Source organism: Papaver somniferum, chromosome 3 (assembly GCF_003573695.1).
Source record: "Papaver somniferum cultivar HN1 chromosome 3, ASM357369v1, whole genome shotgun sequence".
In the NCBI taxonomy this organism is placed as follows: domain Eukaryota; kingdom Viridiplantae; phylum Streptophyta; class Magnoliopsida; order Ranunculales; family Papaveraceae; genus Papaver; species Papaver somniferum.
Window position 1 is genome coordinate 152416748 of NC_039360.1, and position 25434 is coordinate 152442181.

At 36.6% G+C, this 25434-nt stretch overlaps 1 protein-coding gene and 1 pseudogene across 3 annotated transcripts; one reads left to right on the top strand and one right to left on the bottom strand.

Annotated features, from left to right (window-relative positions):
• Positions 1 to 9840: 9840 nt before the first annotated feature.
• On the top strand, positions 9841 to 18154 carry LOC113357694 (kinesin-like protein KIN-7D, mitochondrial). Of its 3 annotated transcripts, none has more exons than XR_003363834.1 (25): positions 9841 to 10446; positions 10569 to 10666; positions 10798 to 10887; positions 11053 to 11105; positions 11380 to 11445; positions 11552 to 11605; positions 11887 to 11946; positions 12189 to 12267; positions 12356 to 12423; positions 12576 to 12632; positions 12726 to 12830; positions 12918 to 13022; positions 13162 to 13269; positions 13391 to 13522; positions 13662 to 13850; positions 14074 to 14289; positions 14647 to 14787; positions 15416 to 15535; positions 15641 to 15691; positions 15907 to 15954; positions 16052 to 16198; positions 16281 to 17120; positions 17228 to 17417; positions 17548 to 17669; positions 17776 to 18154. XR_003363834.1 is itself a non-coding variant. In XM_026601130.1 (25 exons), exons 1-24 carry the CDS (start codon positions 10073 to 10075, stop codon positions 17641 to 17643), a joined length of 3363 nt encoding a protein of 1120 aa, XP_026456915.1. In that variant the 5' UTR covers positions 9841 to 10072; the 3' UTR covers positions 17644 to 17669; positions 17776 to 18154. The 3 variants fall into 3 exon arrangements, 2 of the variants coding, with proteins under 2 accessions (XP_026456915.1, XP_026456914.1); XM_026601130.1 differs by having other exon boundaries at positions 17228 to 17293; XM_026601129.1 differs by having other exon boundaries at positions 9842 to 10446; positions 17228 to 17357.
• A 1787-nt stretch (positions 18155 to 19941) lies between these two features.
• On the bottom strand, positions 19942 to 21801 carry LOC113360121 (annotated as a pseudogene).
• Between the last annotated feature and the right edge of the window lie 3633 nt (positions 21802 to 25434).

A 25434-nucleotide genomic window follows, 5' to 3' on the forward strand; every position in this document is an offset into this window, starting at 1 on the left:
TCCCTTATAGCCCAATCCTCGTGTATCACGATGATTTTTACTTGCTCCTCCTAGCATAGTGGTTAATTTGCTTGAACTAGTATTGAACTTTTTCAAGTCATCTTCCAACATCTTGATTTTATCAAGAGCAGCAGCTAAATCAGCCTCAAGGCGTTTTTCTCGAGTGAGATAAGCGCTTTCTCTGTCGTCAAAACTTGTTTGCTGTTAAACCTTGCTTCAGATTCTGCAAGTTTCTCTTCCAACAAAAAGTACTTTTGATAAAGATTATCACATTCAAGTGACTTCATACGTAGGTTTTCCTCAGAATCCTTGAGGATCGATTCGGTAGAACGATTCGAAAAATAAACACCTGCGTAACATCTTCTCAATTTCTTGTTTTCTCGACAGAGAGGAGTCAGAAGAGGTGTGACATGAGAAGTTGTAATATTCTTCATATTCCACGAATCCAAAAACTTAACATACTCTGAGACTTCCTCATCAACATCTCTATCAATATATGAATCACCTTCATCAGAAAGTTCATCCAACTGTTCTTCTAGGAGAGTTTCCCAATCAACAGTTTTTACATCAAGAGAATGTTTGGATATTGACTTAGATGTGACAGTTCTCTCAGGTGAATCCAAGCTTTTAGAATCATCTGGTAATTTCTGAACTGGTACGTTATTAGAGATATACTCGTCCATAATCAGATCGCTACAAACACAGACTTATAAGGTTTTTAACGTGTTTGCCTTCTCTGATACCAATTGAAAAGGCGGGGGTCTAACAACACCACCTAATATTCCGCTTAGCAATCTGTATGGACAAACTCCAATATACTTTTTATGAGAATCAACTAGACAGTTAGACTCAATCAATAAAAAGATATATCAAAGAGTTTATATCTCAATCTCTCGATTTGATCTTTACTCAAGCAAATGAAAATCTGCGAGTCTTTATCAAAGAGAGATAACTTGGACGGTACCAAAGACCAATGTCCAAGGATCAATCAATATCAATCAACAACCAAAGGTTGGATTTCCAATTGATGATCTTTAACACACAACATGTATTATTTCAATTATATAAAAACATAATGCGGAAAACAAATAACACAGACACCAGAAATTTTGTTAACGAGGAAACCGCAAAATGCAGAAAAACCCCGGACCTAGTCCAGATTGAATACACACTGTATTAAGCCGCTACAGACACTAGGCTACTCCAAGCTAACTTCAGACTGGACTATAGTTGAACCCCAATCAGTCTCCCACCGATCCAAGGTACAATTGTACTCCTACACCTCTGATCCCAGCAGGATACGTGCACTTGATTCCCTTAGCTGATCTCACCCACAACCAAGAGTTGTTGCAACCCAAAATCACAGACTTGATAATAAACATATCTGCCTCACACTGAAAAGTCAATAAGAGGATAAATTTGTCTCCCACAGATAAACCCTAGGTTTTGTTCCGTCTTTAGATATGAAATCAAGGTGAACAAGAACCAATTGATAATCCGGTCTTATATTCCCGAAGAACAGCCTAGATTAATCAATCACCTCTCTACAATCCTTCCTGACTACACAAGCGGTTTGTCGAGGAATCACAAACAGTGAGACGAATATGTTTGTGGCTTCTTTATCTTGCCTATCGGAGAACTCTCACGATCTCAAGCCAATCAAAGATTGTACTCGTATGATAGAAGATGCAAGATCAGATCACACAACTACGATAAAAGTAGTATCGGTCTGGCTTCACAATCCAATGAAGTCTTTAAGTCGTTAACCTGGTTTTAGAGAAGAAAACCAAAGGTTAAAGGAGAATCGACTCTAGCGAGCACACTAGTATCACACAAACGTGTGGGGATTAGTTTTTCACAATGCTAGATGTCTCCTTTATATAGTCTTCAAATCAGGGTTTTGCCTTAGTTACAAAACAATCCATATTCACCGTTAGATGAAAACCTGATTTAGATTCAAGCTAATATCACTCAACCGTTAGATCAAAAACTTAGCTTGTCAAACACACTTGGGTAGACGTTTACTGGGTTTGTGAAAACCATGCCCAAACGTGTACGTGTATGTTGGTTCAACATAGTAACCCAAAAGGTTAACCATATGAGCATTTCATATTAACCTTGTTCTTCTTCACCATAACTAGTTCAATTGACTCAAATGAACTAATTGGAGAGTTGTTCAATTTCTATGAGATCTTACGTAACTACAAAAGACATAATTGAAACAAAGATGATTCGGTTCAATTGAATCGGCTCATGAACTTTATAGCCACGGTTTTGCATAAAGCATTCCTTAGTAATTTAAGTTTCATGTTCAGAGCACATCTTTAGATCATAACCTTTTAAGCTCACAAACAAGTTCGCGGACTTAAGACAACCGGTGGAGTTTTCCAAACTCAACAGAAAATCTCGGCAAAGAGACTTTCGCCAGTTCGCGGACTAGGTTCGTGGAATGAGTTCACGGACTTACACGCAAACGAGTTTTTGGAAAATCCCAGCAGAAATTCTCGGTACAAGAACTTCCGTCAGTTCGTGAACTGAGTTCGCGGACTTGGCAAAGCCAATTCCTCCGGTTTCTCTCAATCAACAAAGTTCGAAAACTTCGGATTAAGGAATAGATGGTTATGTAATCTAAACTCTCATTCCAATCATTGAGATATTCTCGGAGGACGTTATATAGCCGTTATTCACAGACCGTTTCGCGTCAGAGTAATTCTCAAAGTAATTGAAACTTTTCATGACTTTCGTCACTAGGTGAAGATAAACTTGATCAAAGCGAAATGCTTTACCAACACATGATTTCGAGATATAGATAGGCGAGATATACTCGGCTCGAAATATCTAATGTGTATGATCCAGTCTATATAGCATACGACTTTTGTCTCATAAGAAGTAGGAGATAGAAGAGATAGACTTTTGAGTGATAGATAAGTTCAAGTCTCCACATACCTTTTTGTTGATGAAGTTCCACGGTTCCTTGAGTAGATCTTCGTCGTTGTATGTTGAATCGCCATGAAGTCCTTGAGTTTCACTACACTTTTCTATCCTAGTCCGAGACTTAGCTACGTAGGCTAGAAATCAAGACTCATAGTTTTGATCACTAACATTGACAAACATGCTTGAGATAGCAACGCATGCGAGGTCGACCGAGCTATGCTCTAACAAAAACCAACTCAATCCGGTTACCTAAGTATGCGTACCAGTACACATACTGGCGGAAATTTCACGTCCGTGAATTTCTGCTGAGTTTGAAAACAAAAAAAAACTCAAATCCGGTTACTTAAGTACGCATACCCGCACGCATACTTAAATGTGTTATTTTTTAAAATTGGTTTGTTCATGAACTAAAATATTTATATAATAAGGAATGCAATTTGCAAACCGTGGCTATAATGTTCATGAATCGATTTGAGTGAATCAAAACCTATTTTGCTTCGGTTGTGTCTTGTATACTTCTATAAGATCTAAGCAATTGAACAACTCTCGAACTAGTTCATTTGAGTCATTTGGACTAGTTATGGTGAAGATGAATAAGGTTGATATGAAAGTGCTCATATGGCTAACCATTTGGTTAACTACTGTTGAACTAACTAGGTGTACACGTTTATGTACAGTTACACAAACCTAAATGAACGTACATTTCATTTGTCTATAACAAGCTAATTTCTCCGATCCAGTACAATTGTGTTTCTATCGTATCGAGTACAATTGTAAAATTGGCTCGAGATTAATTTCTCCGATAGGCAAGATAGAAAAGTAGTCACAAACATCTTTGTCTCATCGTTTGTGATTCCACAATATCTTGTTTCGCTAGTCGATTAAGGTTATTGTGAGGTGATTGATATTTCTATGCTGTTCTTTGGGAATATAAGTCCGGTATATCAGTTGGTTCATGTTCACCTTGATTTATCAAAAGACGGTAAAACTCGTAGGTATTTCTGTGGGAGTCAGATTTATCTATTAATGTAGACTTTTATGTGTGATGGATATTTGTTTATTAAAGTCTTCGACTTTGGGTCGTAGCAACTTTTAGTTGTGGGTGAGATCAACTAAGGGAATCAAGTATGTAGTATCTTGCTGGGATCAGAGACGTAAGGAGCGCAACTGTACCTTGGATCAGTGTGAGATTGATTGGGGTTCAACTACAGTCCAGACCGAAGTTCGTTTGTAGTAGGCTAGTGTCTATATCGGCTTAATACAGTGTGTGTGTTCAATCTGGATTAGGTCCCGGGGTTTTTCTGCATTTGCGGTTTCCTCGTTTACAAAACTTCTGGTGTTTGAGTTATTTCTTTTTCGCATTATATTTCGTTATATAATTGAAATATCACAGGTTATGCGTTGAATCGATCAATTGGTAAATCCAACCTTTGGTTGTTGATGGATCCTTGAACATTGGTCTTTGGTACCGTTCAAGTGAATTTCTCTTGTATTCAATTAGACTCGCAAACTGCTATTTGCTTGAGTAAGTATTGAATCGAGAAATTGAGATATAACTCATTGATATACTTTTCTTAAGATTGAGCATGACTGTCTAGTTGATTCTCTTGAAAGTATATTGGAGTTAGTCCATACATATTGCTAAGCGAAATATTGGGTGAGGTTGTTAGACTCCCACTTTTTCAAGCAGGACTTTGCGCAATTGATTCTCTTAAACGGTCTCACACCAACTAAAAGTTGCTTCAACTCAATTGAAGACTTTAAACCAAATCTGCCTCCCACATATTAAGCTTATAATCGATTTCCTGATTTACGATCTAAACGGATGATCAGATCAAATGATGGATCCATGTGATGAAAATCGATAGCAACTTGACAAACGTCTGGCTATTCTCAAAATCTGGATTTATGCAACCCAAAGTGCACCCTAGATTATTATTCACCTTACAAGTGTAAAACTTGTGGAATCAACAAAGTATGAGACGAAAAGAAATTTGATGATTACTGTCTATATTGATCGTTGGAGCAAGCTCTAGAAACAATCAAGATCCGGATACTCAAGTTATCAAGATAAAAATAACTGGACCTGGCTTCACGAATCCCAATGAAGTCTTTGTAGTCGCTAAACCCTAAAAGAGTTTCTGGAGAGGACGACTCTAGATACAACTAGGACATACCAAAAAGTAGTGTTAGGATTCAAATATCCCAGTTGCCAAGAGTCCCCTTATATAGACTTCAAAGCCTAGGTTGCTTTAGATTTAGGATGAGATAGCTTTGGAACCCAGCAAACAATATCCACCGTTAGATGAAAGCTTTGAATCTTTATTCACTTATACAAGATATACACTCTGGTTAGATAAACCTTAACCGAACCGTGTATAAAGACTATGTTCAACATGGTTAGCCCAAATTAACCGATTTGAACTTTAAAAGCTTAACACTCATTTTCATGTCCACTAAGACATTAATCTTGAGTCACAATCATGTGATCAAATGAGTCTAGTGTTAATTAGAGAATTGATCAAATGCAAATCACTTCATAGAAATAATTTAATTACAATTGAATCATAATCGACATAGTTGGTAAATGTACAAGGTACAATTACTTGGATCATTTGTGAGTCGGTTGAGTCACAGTACGCGGACCGATTTGCAAATTTATAAGCAATAACCGAGTTCCAGAGTTGACAGAACTTTTACAGTTCATGTACCGGTTTGCAAACTTAGGTGCAACTCAAAGTTCTGGAGTTGACAAATTTTTTTTAGTTCACGTACCGGTTTGCAAACTTAAGACTTTTCTCGGTTCCGGAGTTCACATAACTTTTTCAGTTCACGTACTGGTCTGGGTACTAACTGGTTCTAGAACATAGAACTGTATTGGCTAGCATACCGGTTTGATTATTTTGACCCGGCTCCCTTAGCATAGTTCCAAAATGGTTTGCAAATGAATATGCATACCTATCCGGATCACGAAACAAACAGATTTTCCCATGATGTACATACGAATATGCAAATCACACAAATCTGAAAGTGGAAACGTGCTTTCCACAACTCGCAAATAGGAAAATTTAGTTCGCGAACTCAAGTACAATTTGGAGTCAACGTAAAACCTCTGAAATTACATGGTTCGTAAACTAACATTTTCAATACATTTTGGAGTCAACGTAAAACCTCTGAAATTACATGGTTCGTAAACTAACATTTTCAATACGTGAACTGTATTGCAATTTGGATGGATGTCAACAGAAAACTTCTAAAATTGCATAGTTTGCGAACCAATATTTCCCGTCCGCGAACTTTAGTGCAATTTGGATACCAACAGAAAACCACACAATTTACGTAACTGTTGAACTAGCATTTTTAGCTTGCAAACTCTAGGACAAAATCGAAGTCCAAGGAAATCTAAATTTTGCTACGGGTGTTCGAACGGTTAAATAGAAAAAGGAAAAGAATTGTTATTTGAATTTCCTATCTAACGGTTATAAAGTGTATGAAGATGGTTATAACGGGTTTGATAACGCTGCTACAACAGTTTTTTTTTTCGTTTTTTTGTTTTTAATTATAAGTTTAAATCTTTCCTTTTAGAAATAAAAAATCATATAAGAAAATATTTTTATACTTTTTTCCTATAAACCAGCGTGAAAACAAAATAAATAAAAAACTTGCGCTAAAATGTTATTTAAAAAAAATTTAGAAAATAATATTAAAAATGATTATAACGTGCATGAAATCATGATAATAATTCTGGATAATAACATATTTTTAATGTATCAGCGTTAATTAGACACGAATATCGATAACCCCACGGACACACTGGAAATGGACCGTTTTAATGATCGGTTTTCCGATTTTTTTTTTCCGTCTTTCGGGTTGGCAATGGGTCCGGATCCTCCGGATATCACTGGATCCAGACCCTACTAATAAAAGACGGGTCCGATTCTTAGCGGTACCGGGCCGGTTCGTAAATCTGTGGACCCAAAATCGAACCCGTTAAAAATACCGTGTACCCGTCAATTTCGGGTACCCGTTGGGTATGGAGAGACGAGAGAGAGCTAGGGAGGAAACATGAAAAATCGAAACATATAAATCTGGACTATTGGGAGTTGCATGTGATCCATGTGTGGACGCTACAAATTCATGGTAGTGACAGCTCTCTCTGATAATCTTGTTCTTATTTACTTGGCTCAGCTAGGTAGCTTTCCTTCTGAATCCTTGCCCATTCACAACGTGAATGCCACTCTACACATACTATAAAAGTATCGTTTCTTAATATTTCGTCACCTTTCTTTTTATTTTTCCATTTTCATATTGTTTAGGATTCCCATCCACCCTTCGTCTTTCTGCCAATTGTAATTAAACCCTGAAACATGATGCACTCTGCACTTTAGAGCATTTCCTATGGGTAATCTCCGTTTTGGAGACTAACTCGTCCATATGAAGAACCTCTCGCTCATATGAACGAGTGAACCCATTATGGGCAAAAAGAAAAAGAGCACTACACGGAAGATGGTTTCCCGTGAGAAAAAAATTTGAAACCAAACGGGTAACAATCCCCCGTTAATAATTTTTTTTTTCAAAATTTAATAGTAAAATAATAATGAGAGGGAAAACTTAAAATTTAAAAAACAGAATTTAAGCATTCACGGGGGACAGTCCCGCGTGAGATAGTGAAAAATAATATGGACGGGGGACTGTCCCCGCTCAACCCAAATTTTTTTGATACACGGGGGGATAGCTTTATTTTTTCAAACTACCAACTACTCATTCATATGAACGAGTGTATGAACGTGTTGGGGGTGTAAGTGGGGTAAAAACTACCCATAACAGTCTCTAATTAGAACAAATTGGTACCCATAAGATTTGCTCTCAGGAATCAAACAAAGTAATGAAGCTCACAAAGAAGACCCAGCCAATGGTTCCATATATCCGTCTCAAGCTGATTAATTATCTCTATCCATGTAGATAGTTATGTTGAACAACCACCTAATATGAAGCTCTCAAAAGTCAAAATCACAATTATAAAAATGGATTGACCAGTTACTTCCGTCAATGTTCTACCTTTTTCATTTTCACAGGGTACTGTGATTTCGTTGTTTTACTGTGGTTCTGTAGTTCCCAATATATGAAGTGGTCTGTCAAAGAAAAAAAAAAAAAAAAAACCATCAAGAGTCAGCTTCTAAATCAGAACCTCTCGTCATGGTTCAAAATCCCTCACCTAGTCGAGGGAAAGAAAGCCGATCTTCTAACCTCTGATACAACCCGTGATCTTGTTTACTTGCATATGAGTTGTAAGCAGAGAAATACAGAAATGATTTATGTAACGAGGTTTTCTCCCGAAATTCGTCCGCAAGAACCCACCCCTATAACTCCTCGGTGCGGGCCATAGGGACTGTGGGTATCTGGATTTCCTGGTCAGTGTAGCGTCTCCCAAACATCTAATTTGGTAAATTACACTTGACTAATTTGGTATAATGTGGGTCTACCATCGTCTAATTATCCTTTAAACTTCCTATTAGTAACTATTAGCCAGTTCATAATGTTCTTATCGTGGCTAGGCACTCACGTTCAAATGGAGACCTCAATCATTTTTCATACGGTCCACATATGTACTGTATCATAAAGATCCCACTTAGATTCCTAGGTGGCCATCAGAGCCTAGTTAGCAATTCGGGGTACGAGTAGTAGTTCGTAACGACATACGTACGGGAATTATACGGATTCAGATAGGTCGGATTCGGTCAAAAATTCGGTCTATGATTCGTTGTTCGGATAGTAGTTCGGAACGGCATACGTACATGCATATTCGTTTTATAAATGTGAGTTCGGGACTTAAAATCGGCTTACATATATGATAAATTGATAAGTATTATGACCTTATTACGAGACTAATTTTATTTGTATATGATTTATAAGATGGAAACAAATATTTTTAGCGTTATTATTTAATAAGAAGTAAACAATTTAATCGCATAAATGTATTATAAAACGAGTTTATAGACTTTTAAACAAAAATCAACACATAAAACACTGGTTAAACAACTATCAATAAAATTTTTTAACTGAATAATTATATTTAAATATATAGTATATACAAAATCAAACAAAAACCAATCAACAAAACTCTGGTTAGAGAGTTACCTATGAGAGTTCTAATTCGGAAATATCATTCGGATTCGATCAGTTCGGATACGTTCGCAAATTATTGGTGAGGTCCATATAATCCGCGAATAAAGTTCGGAATTCAAATAGTTCGAAATATCATTCAGATTCGATCAGTACGGATGCGTTCTCAAAACATTCGGGAATAATTCGGAGAATTACTAACTAGACATCGGAGTCGACAACTAAACTTTTATTCCCCGGTTACTCTCCTCGCCGCTATATTCCTGTCCAACATTTTCGCGTTCATTCATTCGTTTCCATACAGCAAGGTCCATTAAGCTTTCCGGTAGTCCTACCATGCCATCCTTATCCGAACCGCTGGATTTCTATAAGTTTCTTAATCTGTAGACACGTAAAGTGTGTTGTATCTTGTATCATCCAAATCAAAACGACACGCCTCCACGATTATTCGTTACCATATCTTTGAAGCTGTCGAGGACTTCATTATTCGTTTGAACTTTTGGCTCCAAAAAAGCGCGGCCATAAAAATCGCCCTTAAAATATTCAAAATATCAAAAATCAAAAATTTCCACTTTTCACAATTCACACTCCATGGCATTCCCCAAGGCAACCCCAGGGAACGTCATCAAGAGGTAAATTTCAACTGTTAATCTTCTATGTTATATCCTTAAAAAAAGCATTTATTATTTTCAGGTCCTTGAAGTCGTTCTATATTCAAAAGGTGAACATAAAAATTAAATGAAAAATCCCTACCTTTCAAACTCGGACTCTGTAGAGAGTTTCTCTGTCTCTCTCTCTTGGTTTTGCAAAAAAAAAAAAAGAAAGAAAAGAAACTTGCTTTCTTTGTTTGTCTTGAAAATGAAGGAATCTCAAATACTTTGTTACTGAAATCCTAATTTTACTTCATCACTCATCATCACTCATCAGTATAGAGTTTTTCAAGTACATTTTCAGTTATGAAATTCAAAAAGGGGGGAGATAATGGAGTGAGTGAGAGTTGATTTTGATTGATCAAATGGCAGGTTCAACATCGTCAACAAGAGGAAGAAGTAGTTCACCATTTGGATATACAAAATCAACAAGTTCAATTTCATCATCATCTTCATCATCATCACTTGTAATGAATAATAATAGTAATAGTAATGGTAAAACCACTATTCCAAGACCTACTTCATCATCATCATCTCTTTATGGATCTGGTAGTGGTAATGGAATTAATACATTAGCTTTGACACCAAGTCAAGCCCAATCTGACTCAATGTACAACCAAGGTTCTATGGATTTTGGTGGGAGTATTGTTGCTGTTAATGATGATGCCATTCCTGATACTATTGATACTTCAGCTGCTGGAGATAGTATTTCTGTTACTGTTAGATTTAGACCTTTGAGGTATGGATCTGGCTTTATATTTTTTAGATCCGTGTGTGTTTTGTGAATTTTTTTAAGTTTTATAATTTGGGGATTTTTAGGTTAAGAAATTTTGAAATTTGGGTTTTATTCCGCTGGTGTAGTGAGCGGGAATTTCAGCGTGGTGATGAAATTGCTTGGTATCCTGATGGTGATAAAATTGTTCGGAATGAACCTAATCCTGCTCTGGCTTATGCATTTGGTTAGTATGGATGGTTTTTATCATTTGGAAATTGGAACTTATAATGGTACTTTGGTTGTGTATCTAAACTGGTTTTGTTTGAAAATGTGAATCCTTGATGGCTACATTAATGTTGTTGTTTTGTATTGTAGATAAGGTATTTGGGCCAGCCACAGAAACACAAGATGTGTATGAAATTGCTGCTCAACCTGTGATCGAGTCTGCAATGGATGGTATAAATGGTAAGGTTCCTCTCATCCTTCACATTCCTCGACTCCCCGATGGACATAATTGAGCTGACTTGAGAATAAAATTCTAATTGAGTTATAATGCAAGAGTCCAATGGTGTTGGATTTTGTATTTGATTAAATGAGTTTTATTATGATGACACTATATTTATATTATAGGGACTGTTTTTGCATATGGTGTTACAAGTAGTGGGAAGACACACACCATGCATGTAAGTAATTCCTTGATTCTAGAAGTTGTGTTTTTCTTCTACCTGTTACTTTCGTTAGAAATGCTGAATTACAAACATTAATGCTAAAGCTATGCACAACTCATATTATGACTTAGAATAGGTAGATTTCGTTTTAGAGATAGAAATTAAAGGAGGACTCGCCAACACCCTGAAAAGGACAGCATCAGCACAAGATGACAGAAGCCAAATTCTCTGGAAGTTTTTTGTATCTTCTTATGTGATGTATTGACATTTTCCTTATAAATTTTTGTAGGGGGATCAAAATTGTCCAGGTATTATACCGCAGGCCATTAAGGATGTGTTCAGAATAATTCAAGATGTAAGTCCCTGATGCGCGATTCACTGAATCCTTAAACTAGTTGTAGTACATAACAATCTGTTGATGTTGTTGCTTATCAAGTTTCTTTTGGTGATTTTGGTTTCAGACTCCAGGAAGAGAGTTCTTACTTCGCGTCTCGTATCTGGAAATTTACAATGAGGTCCGTCATTCTGTAGATAACACTATGCTTAAATTCGTTATTTTGACCATCAAATGTACGCATCCATGTTGGTGTTTCGTCAACATTGTTTCATCAATATGCCTCATATTCGCTCCTGCAACTAGGAAAAGTACATCTTCAAAATAATTATGTCTAGAGAATTCATTATTTGCTGGGTACTTGTTGTTGTCTCCTTGTATGCTTTGTAGTCATTGAAGTGCATTTGCTGCTTGTTTAATGAAAGAGGACTGATTTGTGATTTTTCATATTTTTTTTTTCAGATTATAAATGATTTGCTTGATCCAGCCGGACAGAACTTGCGTGTTAGAGAAGATTCACAGGTTTGAAGCTTGATTCTTGCTGGGTTTTTAAACATTAGCGTCCATGCATAGTTTCATATCATGGGTTAGGTACCTCTTAACTTGAAACGATATACTCGATACACGGGTTCCACTTGTGAGCATTTTGCTTGCATGTCATAACCGTTTTATGTCATTTTAAGTTTCTTGAATTCTACTTTTTATCAGCTTGAAGCCTTCTGTTGAGTGTCATTTCTCCTCTCTGGGTGTTAATTATGCTGCAGGGTACTTATGTTGAGGGCATAAAGGAGGAAGTGGTTTTATCTCCTGGGCATGCACTTTCTTTTATTGCAGCTGGAGAAGGTAGCTTATTGAAATTACTGCTGCCATATGGTTATAGTTTTGTTAGTTTTTATTTTTGATTTCTAACCTTCGATCGTCATGATGGCAGAGCATCGTCATGTGGGCTCAAATAACTTTAATTTGTTTAGTAGCAGAAGCCACACCATTTTCACTATGGTACATATATTTACCCTGTTATTCTTTTATTAATAATTATACTAATCTGATAAAAAAAAGATCTAAGATAAACAATATAACTGATCCGTGTTATATTTATTATCTGTTATTATCTCTCTTTCTCTAATGATGTTTGTGTCTATTTCTGACAGATGATTGAGAGTAGTGCTCGTGGTGATGAGTACGACGGAGTGATATTCTCTCAACTGGTACAACTTTTCATTATTTTTAGAAGCTTGAAATAATTCTGGACATTGGTCACTTACCTGACATTTTAATAACCTTTTTTTTTTTTTTTGTAGAATTTAATTGATCTAGCAGGGTCTGAGAGCTCAAAGACCGAAACAACCGGTCTTAGGAGGAAGGAGGGATCTTTTATAAACAAAAGTCTGTTAACTCTTGGAACTGTGAGTGCTAACAACCATTTGCTTGATTAATTTCTGTCTGCAATGTATTCTCCCACGCATACCCTGATCAGTGCTTGAAATCTGAAGGTAATTGGCAAGTTAAGTGAGGGGAAAGCATATCATGTTCCATACCGTGATTCTAAACTTACCCGTCTTCTACAATCCTCATTGAGTGGTCATGGACATGTTTCGGTAAGGAGTTAGTACGTTTTCCTACTACATGTCTTTCCTGGCAAGCTTACAATAACTACATCTGAATATGTGTAGCTCGAGCCTTGAAGCTTCACAACCTAAACTTTTGCGGAACTTACTAATTTCGGATCTTGTACAGCTTATATGTACAGTTACTCCTGCATCAAGTAATATGGAGGAAACTCACAACACACTGAAGTTCGCAAGCAGGGCAAAGCGAGTGGAAATCAATGCCTCACGGAATACGGTAGCTTATCATATACTTGCAACATTCCCATGTCCTCAGTGTAGTAAAACGTTTTCTAGCAGGAGAATGCATGTCAAATTAATACTTGATTTACAATTCTATGGAATCTTTGATATTTCAGATAATTGATGAGAAGTCATTAATTAAGAAGTATCAGCGGGAAATTATGACGCTTAAACTTGAACTTGACCAAGTAAAAAAGGGAGTAGTCGTGGGTGTCAATCTTGAGGAGATCATGAGCTTGAAGCAACAGGTTTTCCTCAGATATTTTTGTTATTCATTAGTCATTTTCACATGTTACTATATTTTTCCAGAGATATTGGTACTCAAATACAAATTATCTCAATTTTGTTTGTTGGTTCTGAGCAGTTTTATATGATTCTATTGAACAGTTAGAACTGGGTCAAGTGAAAATGCAATCCCGATTAGAGGAGGAAGAAGAAGCAAAAGCAGCTCTCATGAGTAGGATTCAAAGGCTAACAAAGCTTATTCTGGTTTCCACAAAGAACTCAATTCCTGGGTGTTTGAGTGATGCACCAACTCTTAGTCATCAACGGTCTCATTCTCTTGGTGAAGATGATGTAAGTTCTAAATTTGCGCAAAGGAGAAAGATTCTCTTCGACAATTTAACCCAATTATCTCAAATATAAGGAGAATTAAACCACCTTGTCAATGTCTCTGTGTTTCTTTGCGGTTGACTCATGCTACCAATTTTTTGAAATATTATTTTGACCAATGGTGACAACCTGTTTAGATTAAGAAAGCATGATTGTGATATTAACCTGTTGAGCAATCTGCTCTCAGAAATTGGATGCTTTCCGGGAGGGATCTCCATCACTTGCAGATGGTGAGAACCAGAAAGATTCTCCATCTTCTGCTCTGTCAGTCCCATCAGAAGTCATTTCCGATCATAAACACAAAAGGTCTTCCAGCAAGTGGTCTGAGGACCTATCACTGACAGAATCAACTCGGGCGGGGGACCTTTTCAGTGGAATAGCCGGTGGTGCTAGAATGTTAACAGTATGTTCCAGTTTCCTTTCTATTCAATTATGCATGTTACTCCGATCTTGCTTTGATAGTATGACATTGCTGGAAAAGTCAAAATACTCGCATATAATGTGCTTGCTGTTTCTTGAACAAAGAATTCACCGACTGTACTCGAGAAATAAGTTTAACTTTAGCGGAGTCATTTATGTTTCTCTATTCTCTATCGCAGTTCACAAATTAACATAACGATAATCAGTATTTAAACGTGTGGAAGCTGCAGTTTAATTACTGTTATGGATAGTTCTAGACATCTAGCTGTATGTTACTAGGCATTATTTTTCCGTGATTAAAACCCCAAACCTGATTCTTTTCTTTCATGTGGTAAATTAGGATGAGATGACTATGTCAGATCAGATGGATCTGTTAGTTGAACAGGTTAAAATGCTTGCTGGAGAGATTGCATTCAGCACGAGTACCTTGAAGCGTTTGCTGGAGCAATCCACCAGTGATCCCGAAGGAATGCAGACACAGGTATAACTGTTTATGTTTGTCTTTCTGTTTAAGTATTCTACTTAGCCTTTATATTTAGATGAGTCCTTTCTCCATGATGCCATTACTTTAAAATGATTGTTTCGATTGCTGAAAAGGTCTACCCTTGCTAGTAAACATTGGATAGTTTTAATTTTTATTCCCATTCTCGGTAGTCCTGATCATTTATATTGTGATTTTAATCACACTTGGGAAGACATGTTCCATCTAATTGTTCCTCCGTCTTTTCGCCGTTGCTTCTAGACCTTCATTTCATCTAATTGTGGTGGATGAGATTGCATGGTATCCTGAATAGCTTTAATTAGCTTCTTTGGGTTACCCAACCAGTATAGTTTCCTATCAACATCTCCCAGTTAACACACATCAAGAGCTTCATAGCCATCCTGATATCAGTTTCTTCCTTGAGGTGCCTCAATTTTATTCCTCTTACCTGTTTACTGCTTCATTTGATTTGGACTGATATATACAGGTCAAATAGTTTAATGTTATACTTAACTTAGCATAAGGTTCATTTGATTGTGTGTTTACTGCTAAGGAACTTTGTCAGTAAAGCATATGATTCTGTGCCTGACATGTTGATTTTCTTTTAATGAAATGCTCTTATGTGCAGATTAAGAACTTGGAACATGAAATACAAGAAAAGAAAAGACATATGAGGGTCTTGGAGAAGCGCATTAGTGAATGCACTGAGGCTTCAGTTGGTAATGCGTCATCCATTGAGATGCAGCAGGTGCATTCTGATGTTTATTTATGTCTTCTCTTTTGATCTTCAAAGCTTGATGATCTTTTTTTTTTTGTTCTCTCCAATTAACCTGTGATTTTTTCATACAAACAGACGGTTATGAAATTGACGAGCGAGTGCAGCCAGAAGGATTTTGAGCTAGAGGTAGTACTTGATTCATGACGTTAATAATTTTGATATATATTGGAAACTAGACTGTGCAGTTCTTTTGTTCTGCTCCTTTTTTAAATCTGAGCAAAGCTTTATGCTACAATATTGATCAGCTTTATCACCTTTCAGTTGAAATTTAATAGGTAAGCCTGAGAGAATTCACAATAGCTTAACTTCAAATGGTTAACTCCTGTGAGTTGTGAATGCAGATAAGAACCGCAGACAATCGGATTCTCCAGGAACAGCTGCAGGATAAGGTAATAACCATGATACATGCTCCTTCAGTTGGTTGGTATAACCGAGCAACTTGCATTTCTCACTGATGTTTTGTTTGATCAATTCTCTGATTGCCAGTGTTCGGAAAACAAAGAATTGCACGAAAGAGTTCTCTTCTTAGAGCAGCAATTGGCTACGCTCAACGGAAACAGGTCATCTATATCTTCTGAGCAACGTGTTTATGAAGAATATATTGATGAGTTGCGGAGGAAAGTCCAGTCTCAGGTTAGTGTTAGTTTACATGATCAGCTGTATATATTTTACTTTTATGGTGTGGACAACTCATTATATCATTTTTTCCGAGCAGGAGTTTGAGAATGAGAAACTAAAGCTAGAACAAGTTTATCTTGTAGAAGATAATAGTGGACTGCATGTACAAAATCAAAAACTGGCTGAAGAAGCTTCTTACGCGAAGGAGTTGGCATCTGCTGCTGCTGTTGAGCTGAAAAATTTGGCAGGTGAAGTGACCAAGCTTTCAGTACAGTGCGCAAGGCAAGCAAAAGAATTAGTGGCTGCAGAAGAATTAATTCACTCCAGAAACTCTGGCATGCATACCAGTAATGGTGTAATGCGCAAGCACTCCGAAAGCAAAAATGATAACGCAAAGCTAGGTAGAAAAGGCCGGCTTGCTAGCAAGGTTAACGATAATTCCGGAACTTTGTATGATGATGCTGAATATTGGAGTCTCGATCAAGATGATATGAAGATGGAGTTGCAGGCTAGGAAACAAAGAGAGGCGTCTCTTGAAGCAGCTCTGTCTGAAAAAGAACTTGCAGAAGAAGAATACAGGAAGCGTATAGACGAGGGAAAGAGAAGAGAAGCTTCACTTGAAAACGATCTAGCAAGCATGTGGGTGCTTGTTGCTAAGTTGAAGAAAGAGAAGGGAGCGTTACCGGAAATGAATAGGGAGGAGATATCTGGTGATAGAATAGATCTTGTGGATGGTCCGAAAACAAATGATACTGATAATACTAACAATATAGACAATACACAGAACATTCTTGAAGGTATACAAGTTTCAGATAGTCCGAAGCCGGTTCATGATGGCTCAGAGTTACAACTCAAACCGGGTAATGATGGTTTGGAGATAGAACCTAAACAAATTCATGATGGATCTGAGCTAGAACCTTTTGTTGTTCGTCTGAAGGTAAAACTGAATTTTAGTTCACTTCAGTTTTGATAACAACTTCTTGATTCTTTTACTATTAGAGGAAGGTGTACTAAGTGCTTTACAATGCCTCTTAACCTTTATAGGCTCGTATGCAAGAGATGAAGGAAAAAAAGCTTGAAGCCCTGGGGAATGACGATACAAATTCTCATGTATGTAAAGTATGTTTTGAAGCACCAACTGCAACACTACTTCTTCCTTGTCGACACTTTTGCTGTAAGTAATCGTGGGTTTTCCTGGAAAATCGTACATGCAGTCCTTTAATGAAAACTAGAGGTGTGAAAGGTCGACTTCATATCATATCTTTTTCCGGGACCCCTTCATAAACTTGTCACAAAATTCACTTGAATCACAAACATACTACTAAAAGTAATCAACCTTGTTGTATCGTGCATATTTTGTGCAGTGTGCAAGCCATGTTCACTTGCCTGTTCCGAGTGTCCAATATGTCGCACAAACATTTCAGACAGGATCTTTGCTTTTCCTTCCTGATAAAGGCTGAGTGTATCCTGTGAGTAAAGACTGAAGGTGTGTATACAGTGTGATTATTGTGGTATTGAAACATTTTTCCTCTATAATGCCTTTATTCAAGGATAAAGGGAACTAACATCTGCTTCTGATTTCCTTTGCACAGGTGGTCTAATATATCAATCAGCTGTTTGTATTTTCCCATGTATTATTGGGGGTGTAATTCTTTTATTAAATTGGCCAGTGTATGTAGTTGTCTAAATGGTTTATTTATACCTCGTCGAAGTCCTTGAAAGAAATGTAAAATAAGATAACACTAGGAAAAACAAATTCAAGAAAAAAGAAATCGGGCAGAAAAAGAGATCAGAGGAGGGGCTAAGGGACGCCTGAAGTAAAACTTTCAGATTGGTACTTACGACTGTGTTCATATACCCCAGAAAAGTTTTTGGTTTCTTTTTTGTTTCAGTTTTCAGTTTTATGTACATAGAACGACAATGAAAGCTACTTCCATTTTGAGCATTATATTACTATTATTTTTTTTTTTCCTTTTTTCCTTTCAAATTAACTTGCCTATCCGAAATCCGAATACACAGATTTGCACCACTCGTACCAGTTTAATCCATCCAGACTTTCCCCGCTTTAACCTGTGCTGGTCTCTTTGTACATAAGCAGTTTTTTGTTTTTTTGTTTTTTGTTGTTGTTAGCGCAGCCCTATGTATATGGGTTGGTAGTTGGTATACACTTTCTGTAACAGTTTAAAAAATTCAGCCGTAGACCAGTAAAGATAAGAATGATTAATACGGGTGGAGTTTTAAGTTAGTGCAACCATGTCCGAGTAGAGCTACTTCCAGCGGTAGTGACATTACAAACTATGGGTGGAGTTTTAAGTTAGTGCAACCATCTGCTGTTACCAACTCTTGGTACAATGTGCCATGACGAATGTGTATTGCAGATTCTGCTAGTGCGTACGGCTAAGATGTATTGCAAGTAATAACCGGGTTGGTCCCATTGTAGGAGAGTTGTTTCTTGTGCTTGGTTTTACTATACATGTATAAGAATATCTTTAATAAATTTAACATAGTGAACTTCATGTGATCCAAGTTATTACTATATGATAGAAAAAATATCACGCGTTTGAAGTGGGGTTTCTAGCCGTTATACTTGAGTTGAGTGTCTCCACTGCAGCGAATTATGTTTCAAACGGAGATCATCAAGGAATCTGAGGCATAATTAAGGTAAAAAAAGAAAAGAACAATGATTGGGTCCAACAAATTATACTGTAATGACACTTGATTAAGAACACAAGTTAACTACTACCTCTGTTACTTTTTAATAGGCTGGTTTCCTAAAATAGACATTTCAAAAATATAGACTGGTATCCCAATTGGGAGGGTACTAGGTTTCACTTTTACGGTTTTAACCTTCATAAAAACGTTTTTTCTCCTCTTACCATTTTCACCGAAACATACATCTTCACCGCCATTACAGGCCTCCATCAGCTTCATCTTCTCCCACACAAACCACCACCAGCAACACCATTGCCACCACTACACCACCAGCAACACCATCGCCACCATTACAGCAAAGAAATGTCAAAAACCCATTTCCCATCAAAAAGATCACAACTTTCAGGAGGCCCTTCAATTTTTTCAATTCAATTTCTTTCCGCCTCTTCCTCTCTGCATCATTCATCTCTTTGCTTTTACCATTTCCTTTCTTCTACCATTTCATTAAAATACAGTCCATAATAGGGTTTGTAAGTGTGTACATGAGATTTTTAGGGTTTGATTTAAATTGGCAGTAGACGGATAGAATCAGCGGAGCTTTGATTAAGAAGATGGAGATGCCGATTAAGTAGATGACGCTGGTGCTTTGCCGAAGAAGATGAAGATGCAGATTAAGAAGACGATGGATCTGTTGTTGTGACGGAAGTGATGATTGAAATCGAGATTCACATGGGTTCAAATTGTTGCAGTTGGTGGTGAAGATGAAACAGATGTTATTCGATCTAGTTTAGAGAAATAAAGAGAAAATGGATCTTCTATCACTGATTTTGTTCATGGAATTGAAGATGGGTTTTACTCGATTTGAGTTTTAACATGATTTCATTGTTGATGATGAATTTGACGTTAGGCTGATGCTGAAAATGAAATGGAGATTGAAGGGAAAAATGGAAAAAACACAAAAAACGGCGGACTGATAAAAACCTTAATCTCCCCGCTATCCCAAACCGGCCTATAAAAAAGAAACGGAGGGAGTAAATTCCATTACATTTTAATCGTGAAATAAATTTGAACCAACTTTGATGACATGCATATACATGTCAACTCCCTCAATGGTGCTTACAAGAAAGAAGTGGGAATCCACAAAGGCCAGGGTTATCCTTAAATGACGAGGCTGGTATTTTTGCTTTATGGGACGGTATTCTTCCATTCAGCCGATTCACTGCCACATCGAATTTTGTCAACTCTCCCATGTTTATTACTTGCTCTGGTATACTACCAATGAGCTTGTTACCGGACAAGACCAATGATGCTAACGCCTTAGCTTCTCCCAGTTCCGATGGTATTTTACCTGTTAAACCATTTTCTTTGAGCTCCAACTTATTTAGTTCACTCAGTTTCCCTAATGATTTTGGTATTGCCCCTCCCAATGGATTGTAAGATAATACCAACACTTGAATGGATTCCATGGATGCTTCATCTCCAACATTGTCATCTATAGGACCGACAAAACGGTTACGCGAAACATCAATTGAATTATAATGACCCAACGGGTCTTTAGTACTCTTGGAAAAAATGGTGACCAAGTCGCCCGTAATCTTGTTCGAGTGAAGATCGAGATCCATTAGAAGAGAAAGGTTGTTGAATTCTAATGGTATGGATGAATGAAACCCATTGTTTGACAAATTCAAGAAATTTTTTTTTGTCATGTTACCAATCCAATGAGCAAACTACCACTTAAACGGTTGCTGGATAAGTCAAGTATAGATATAGACGTCGAAGAAAACCACCTAGGAAGGTTGCCAGTGACCCCGGTTTTCGCCAAATTAAGGCGAAACATATTGAGTTTAGAAAGCCAATGTGGTAATCTCACCAAGTTAAGAGGATTAGAAGACAGGTCTAGTGTTTGTAATAAATGCAACTTAGCTAACTGAGGAGGAATTGAACCTTGGATATGATTTCTCGAGAGATCAAGTGTTTGAAGGTTTTGTAGGTTTCCGAAACTTGATGGAATCTTACCTGAAAAATGATTGTTTGAGAAAAATATATGAACAAGAGTAGTTAAATGGCCTAGTGTTGCAGGAAGTTTACCAGTGAATTTATTATTTTCAAAAATCAGTCTCTCTATGTTAGGTAACATGCCAATGGATACTGGCAAATTACCGGTAAGTTGGTTTTCGATATTCTAAAAAAACTGTAGAGACACTAGATTTGATATAGAAGAAGGAAGGCTTCCAGAAAGATGGTTTTGATTGAGATATAATACACTTAGTTGAGTGAGTTCACCAATGGAAGTAGGTAAACTACCTGTTAAATGATTCTCTGATAAGTCCAAGTACTTAAGATTCTTGAGACCTTTGATGGATGCTGGAATACTACCAGAGAAAAGTTTAGCATGAAGATCAAGTTTAGTTAGTGAACCCAACTTGCCGATAGAGAACGAAATTTCTCCGGCTAATTCATTAGTTGAAAGACTTAGTTCCGCAAGTGAAGTTAAAGATCGAAAAACAGGATAAGGTACTACACCAAAGAGAAGATTGTTACTAATGTATAGCTTTTGAAGCTTGATTAAGTTTCGAAATGTGGAAGGAATCGAGCCAGTAAGTTGGTTTGAGATTACTAAGGTCCACAACTTGAAGAAAAGATAGTCTAGAAAGAGAAGATGACACAATACCAGTCATTGATGTATCTGATATGAAATCACTGGTTGAGTAAAGACCTGGTCTGGAAACGTTAATGACCCTTCCTTTAGAGTTACATGCAACACCTTCCCAAGATGCGCAACAATTTGTCAATGGCATCCATGTTTGCAACAAGTTTAAAGGGTCATAAGTGATTTTTTTCTTGAAATCAAGAAGAGCTAATTGATCCATGACATGACATGGTTTGATTTGATGAGGGATAAGTAATGACAAACAGATAAAGAGAATGAGAGAGATTGTATTTCTTGTAGTGATGATAAGAGCCATTCTGTTGTGGGTAATGTGAAGTTGGTTAAGTTTTTAGTTTATATGTGAAAGACAATGGAGTGAAGATGGTGGGGAACACACCGTTTTGTTGCTTGAAACTGAATCAAAGTAGAATAACAACTAATTTTAGACCGTAAGAGGAAAACAAAAAGCTGGCTTTGTCGGTGTCAGGGAGAGATGCAAATACTGTATATATATATATAGCTGAGTGCAGTACTTAAATAGTCAAAAGGTGGGGATGTTGTCAAGTTGAGAAGGTGAGATTTGTGTATTATTATTATTACTAGTTTTTCACCCGCACGACATGGGTCTCTTTCTTCTTTAAGATGTTTTAAAATTAATTTTTGATAAGACATCCAATAAACTAATGCAAAAATGATATATAACCAGCTGAATAACATCTAAATGACAACGTTTCTGATGTGTCCGTTTTATGTGGCGGAAAGAGAATGTCTCTCACTTTACCACGTCATTCTAGTATTGAAAAGAAAAAATAAAAATAAAATATCGGATATATTAGGTTTTTTCCTATTTTTATCTCTGAGATCAATTTTAACATTATGAACAACCAACTTTTCTTTCGTCTTTTGATATTTATTTTATTTAGCTGCCAAAGTCTTCAACTTCAATCGTTGTTTCTGGTCTTCCCCTTTGATGGTTAACTATAATAGCTTATTCGTTTTCATTGAGATAGCATCATGATTGTATCCATTAGTGTAAAAAATCAATACCGATACTCAGAACAGTACTTTCATTAAGCTTCTAAGAATATAAAAGAGTCAATCAGAATGAAAATTGCTCATAAAATCTGATTGATTAAGACAAATATTTAAGATGGAAAACAGTGGGCTAAATTTTGAGCCAAATCGTACTCATAATACTCTTTTCAATTAGTAAAAATGATGAATTTGATTTTTGATCATTCATAATGATTCTCAAAAACAACAAATCCATGAAAAGCAATCTCAAGGATCACGTGTAAACAATTTTTTGCTCTCAAAAATTTCAAATCCTGATTTTGCAATGATGAAGAACAGAAGAAGTGAAAGATAAATCGATTTTTTTTTCTGGTTTCTGATATTCATCTTCATCGATCAAAAAAGACAAAACACTATGATCATCATATAAAACCTCATATGTCATCACAAGCTCTTGATGGAATCTCGATTGGATTTTCTCATTGAAAATAATTTTTTCTTTTATCTCTTTATTTCGTTTTTGGTAGTTGTTTTTGGCAACGTGGATATAAAGCAAAATAACTCTCTGCCACTATGTTTGCTACGTCAGAAATCGCGGTCACTCAGCTGTTATACAGCGGGTCAAGTAGCACGGTTGAAGCTAATGACCGTCAAAACTAATGAAACATTTTACAAACTCATAAAAGTTATTCTGCTCTAATCCTTCTCCAAATTTCAATATTCACTGAATTTTACAATATAGTTCGTCAGAAGAAGAAGCATCATCTAGATCATGATACATCATATCTACAAAGAATCTCGTTTAGCCACTTGATTTTTTTATCATCTCGATTATATCATGAGATTTTATTGGTATTTTTATAAGGTAAAATGGACATCGAGCAGTGATTTAATTTCTTCCGTAACTTGATGACCTTTTTGGATTTCAAATTATGAATTATCAAACATATAATAAAATAAAATCGAAGTCAAAAGATACCGAGAACTTGAGAGAGACGCGAGAGGGGCTCTGCGGATCGGACGACCGCCGGTTTGACTCAATCTTCTACTATTCGAACAATTCTGGGACCTAAATCAACTGCATGTTTAGGATTTAGACATAATCTCTCTTTAATTTCTTTTTATTCCCTGTTGTTTAATTTCTTTTTTCAATTCTGTTAATTATCTTTATGCGTTAGCTTTTTCCTTCAATCTCTTAAACTTTTGGAATTCCAAATCTTCTTCTATTCATAAATCTGGATTAATTTCCTTTTAATCTCTTAATTCTTCTGTTGTTTGATTTCTAATTGCTTCTCTGTATTATCTAATTACTTTATCTCTCCCCTTTCTATGTCAGGTTGATTAGCTTTGGTTTGCCGGCCATGTAGCCCCATTAGGGGCCGTTTAATCTGTCGTAGTATATGTTTCCTTTCTTCTATGGCCAATTTCACCCTTCTCATCTTGCTGGTCGTGTGTTGCTGCAACGGTACAAGCTGGGGTTCACGTTTTTTACCTTCAATTTTACATGATTCAGAGATAAATCTTTAGGGATTTTTTTCATCCACTTCAACTTGACTAAATCGGGGGCTCCTCTATCATCCCACAAGGTTTGATTGTGTGTTTGTTTGATTTAATTTTGACTCATCTTTTAATCCAGCATTAGGGGTTACTTTTGCTCTTTTCTAATGCCTTATTTGCTGCATTTATTTTAATTGGCTAATGGTCCATTTCTCAATTGTTTAGTTCTTGTCTCTGAGTCAAATTTCTTCTGCCTAAATTTTGGTTGTTGCTCTTGTTCGTATCTTAGCTAAAAGTTCCATCCGTTTACTGTGTGTTTGTTTTAATGTGGGCGAGTCCTTTCCAATTTATGCTCGCATACCGTACTTGCAGGAAATCCTACACTACACCTCTCATAAGATTTCATTAACATTCAACTCATTTTTGGATTAACAATCTTAATTTTATTGATCAATCTTTAAACAATCTTACAAAAAAAGATAAAGGAATCAAAAATAACCTCTGCTCTCAATTTTCTCTCTCCTATTTACTTGTTTCTCACTCAAAAAAGATCTCTCCCCTTTTCTTTACAATTGAATGACTATTTATAGGGAAATACATAGTGGATGACAGCTAATCTGTCCTTTATTTTCGGATATGGTTTGCGACATTTTCGCAACCTTACAAATATTAATATCGCAAACTCCCTAATTTTCGCAGGACCTTCACATTTTTCTCATGATTTCGCTGACGTCGTTTATTATGTCATTTCTGAAGTTGTTCTGCGACACTGTTGTGTTGTGTTGCTAATAATTTCGCCGAGGCATTATTGTTGCGAGATTCTGGTCCTACATCTTGCCTCTTCTCATATCTTCTCTGCGAAGTAGAGAATGATGTGAGAAATTCCGCAACTGTCCATCTCTTCATATTCTGCATTTATCACACGTATTCTTTCTTCCATCCATTTCTTGACACGTCTTCTGTAACCGTTGCTTTTCAACCGCTCACGTATTTTCACATTAATGGTGTTTATTTCTTCGAGTAAAAAATCTTCTTTATATATTCTTCTTACTCTTCTTTCCATTTTCTTTTTACTTTCTCTTCTCTTTTTACTCTCTCATCTCTGCAACTCTATTGTTCTTCCGTAAGTTCTGCTACTGTAATTCTTCCCTCTTCAATCTTCTTACTTTTCATCCATTCCCATACTCTATATTCAGATATGCCTCCAAGCGGTCAAAAGCATGAGAAAACTTTTAAGAAAACCCAAAAAGATCTCGACGAGAGAGGTTTTACACTTTCTACCATTCCTGGTGAAAGTGGCAAATCAATTCTTTCTATTAAACTTTTTTTCTGATCAACACTGTGATGATCAGATAATCATAGTTTCGCTGGGTCAAGTTCTCGCAGGTCTCCCCATTCCTCTTTACGACCCTAACATTCCTTTATTTTATGAGATTCT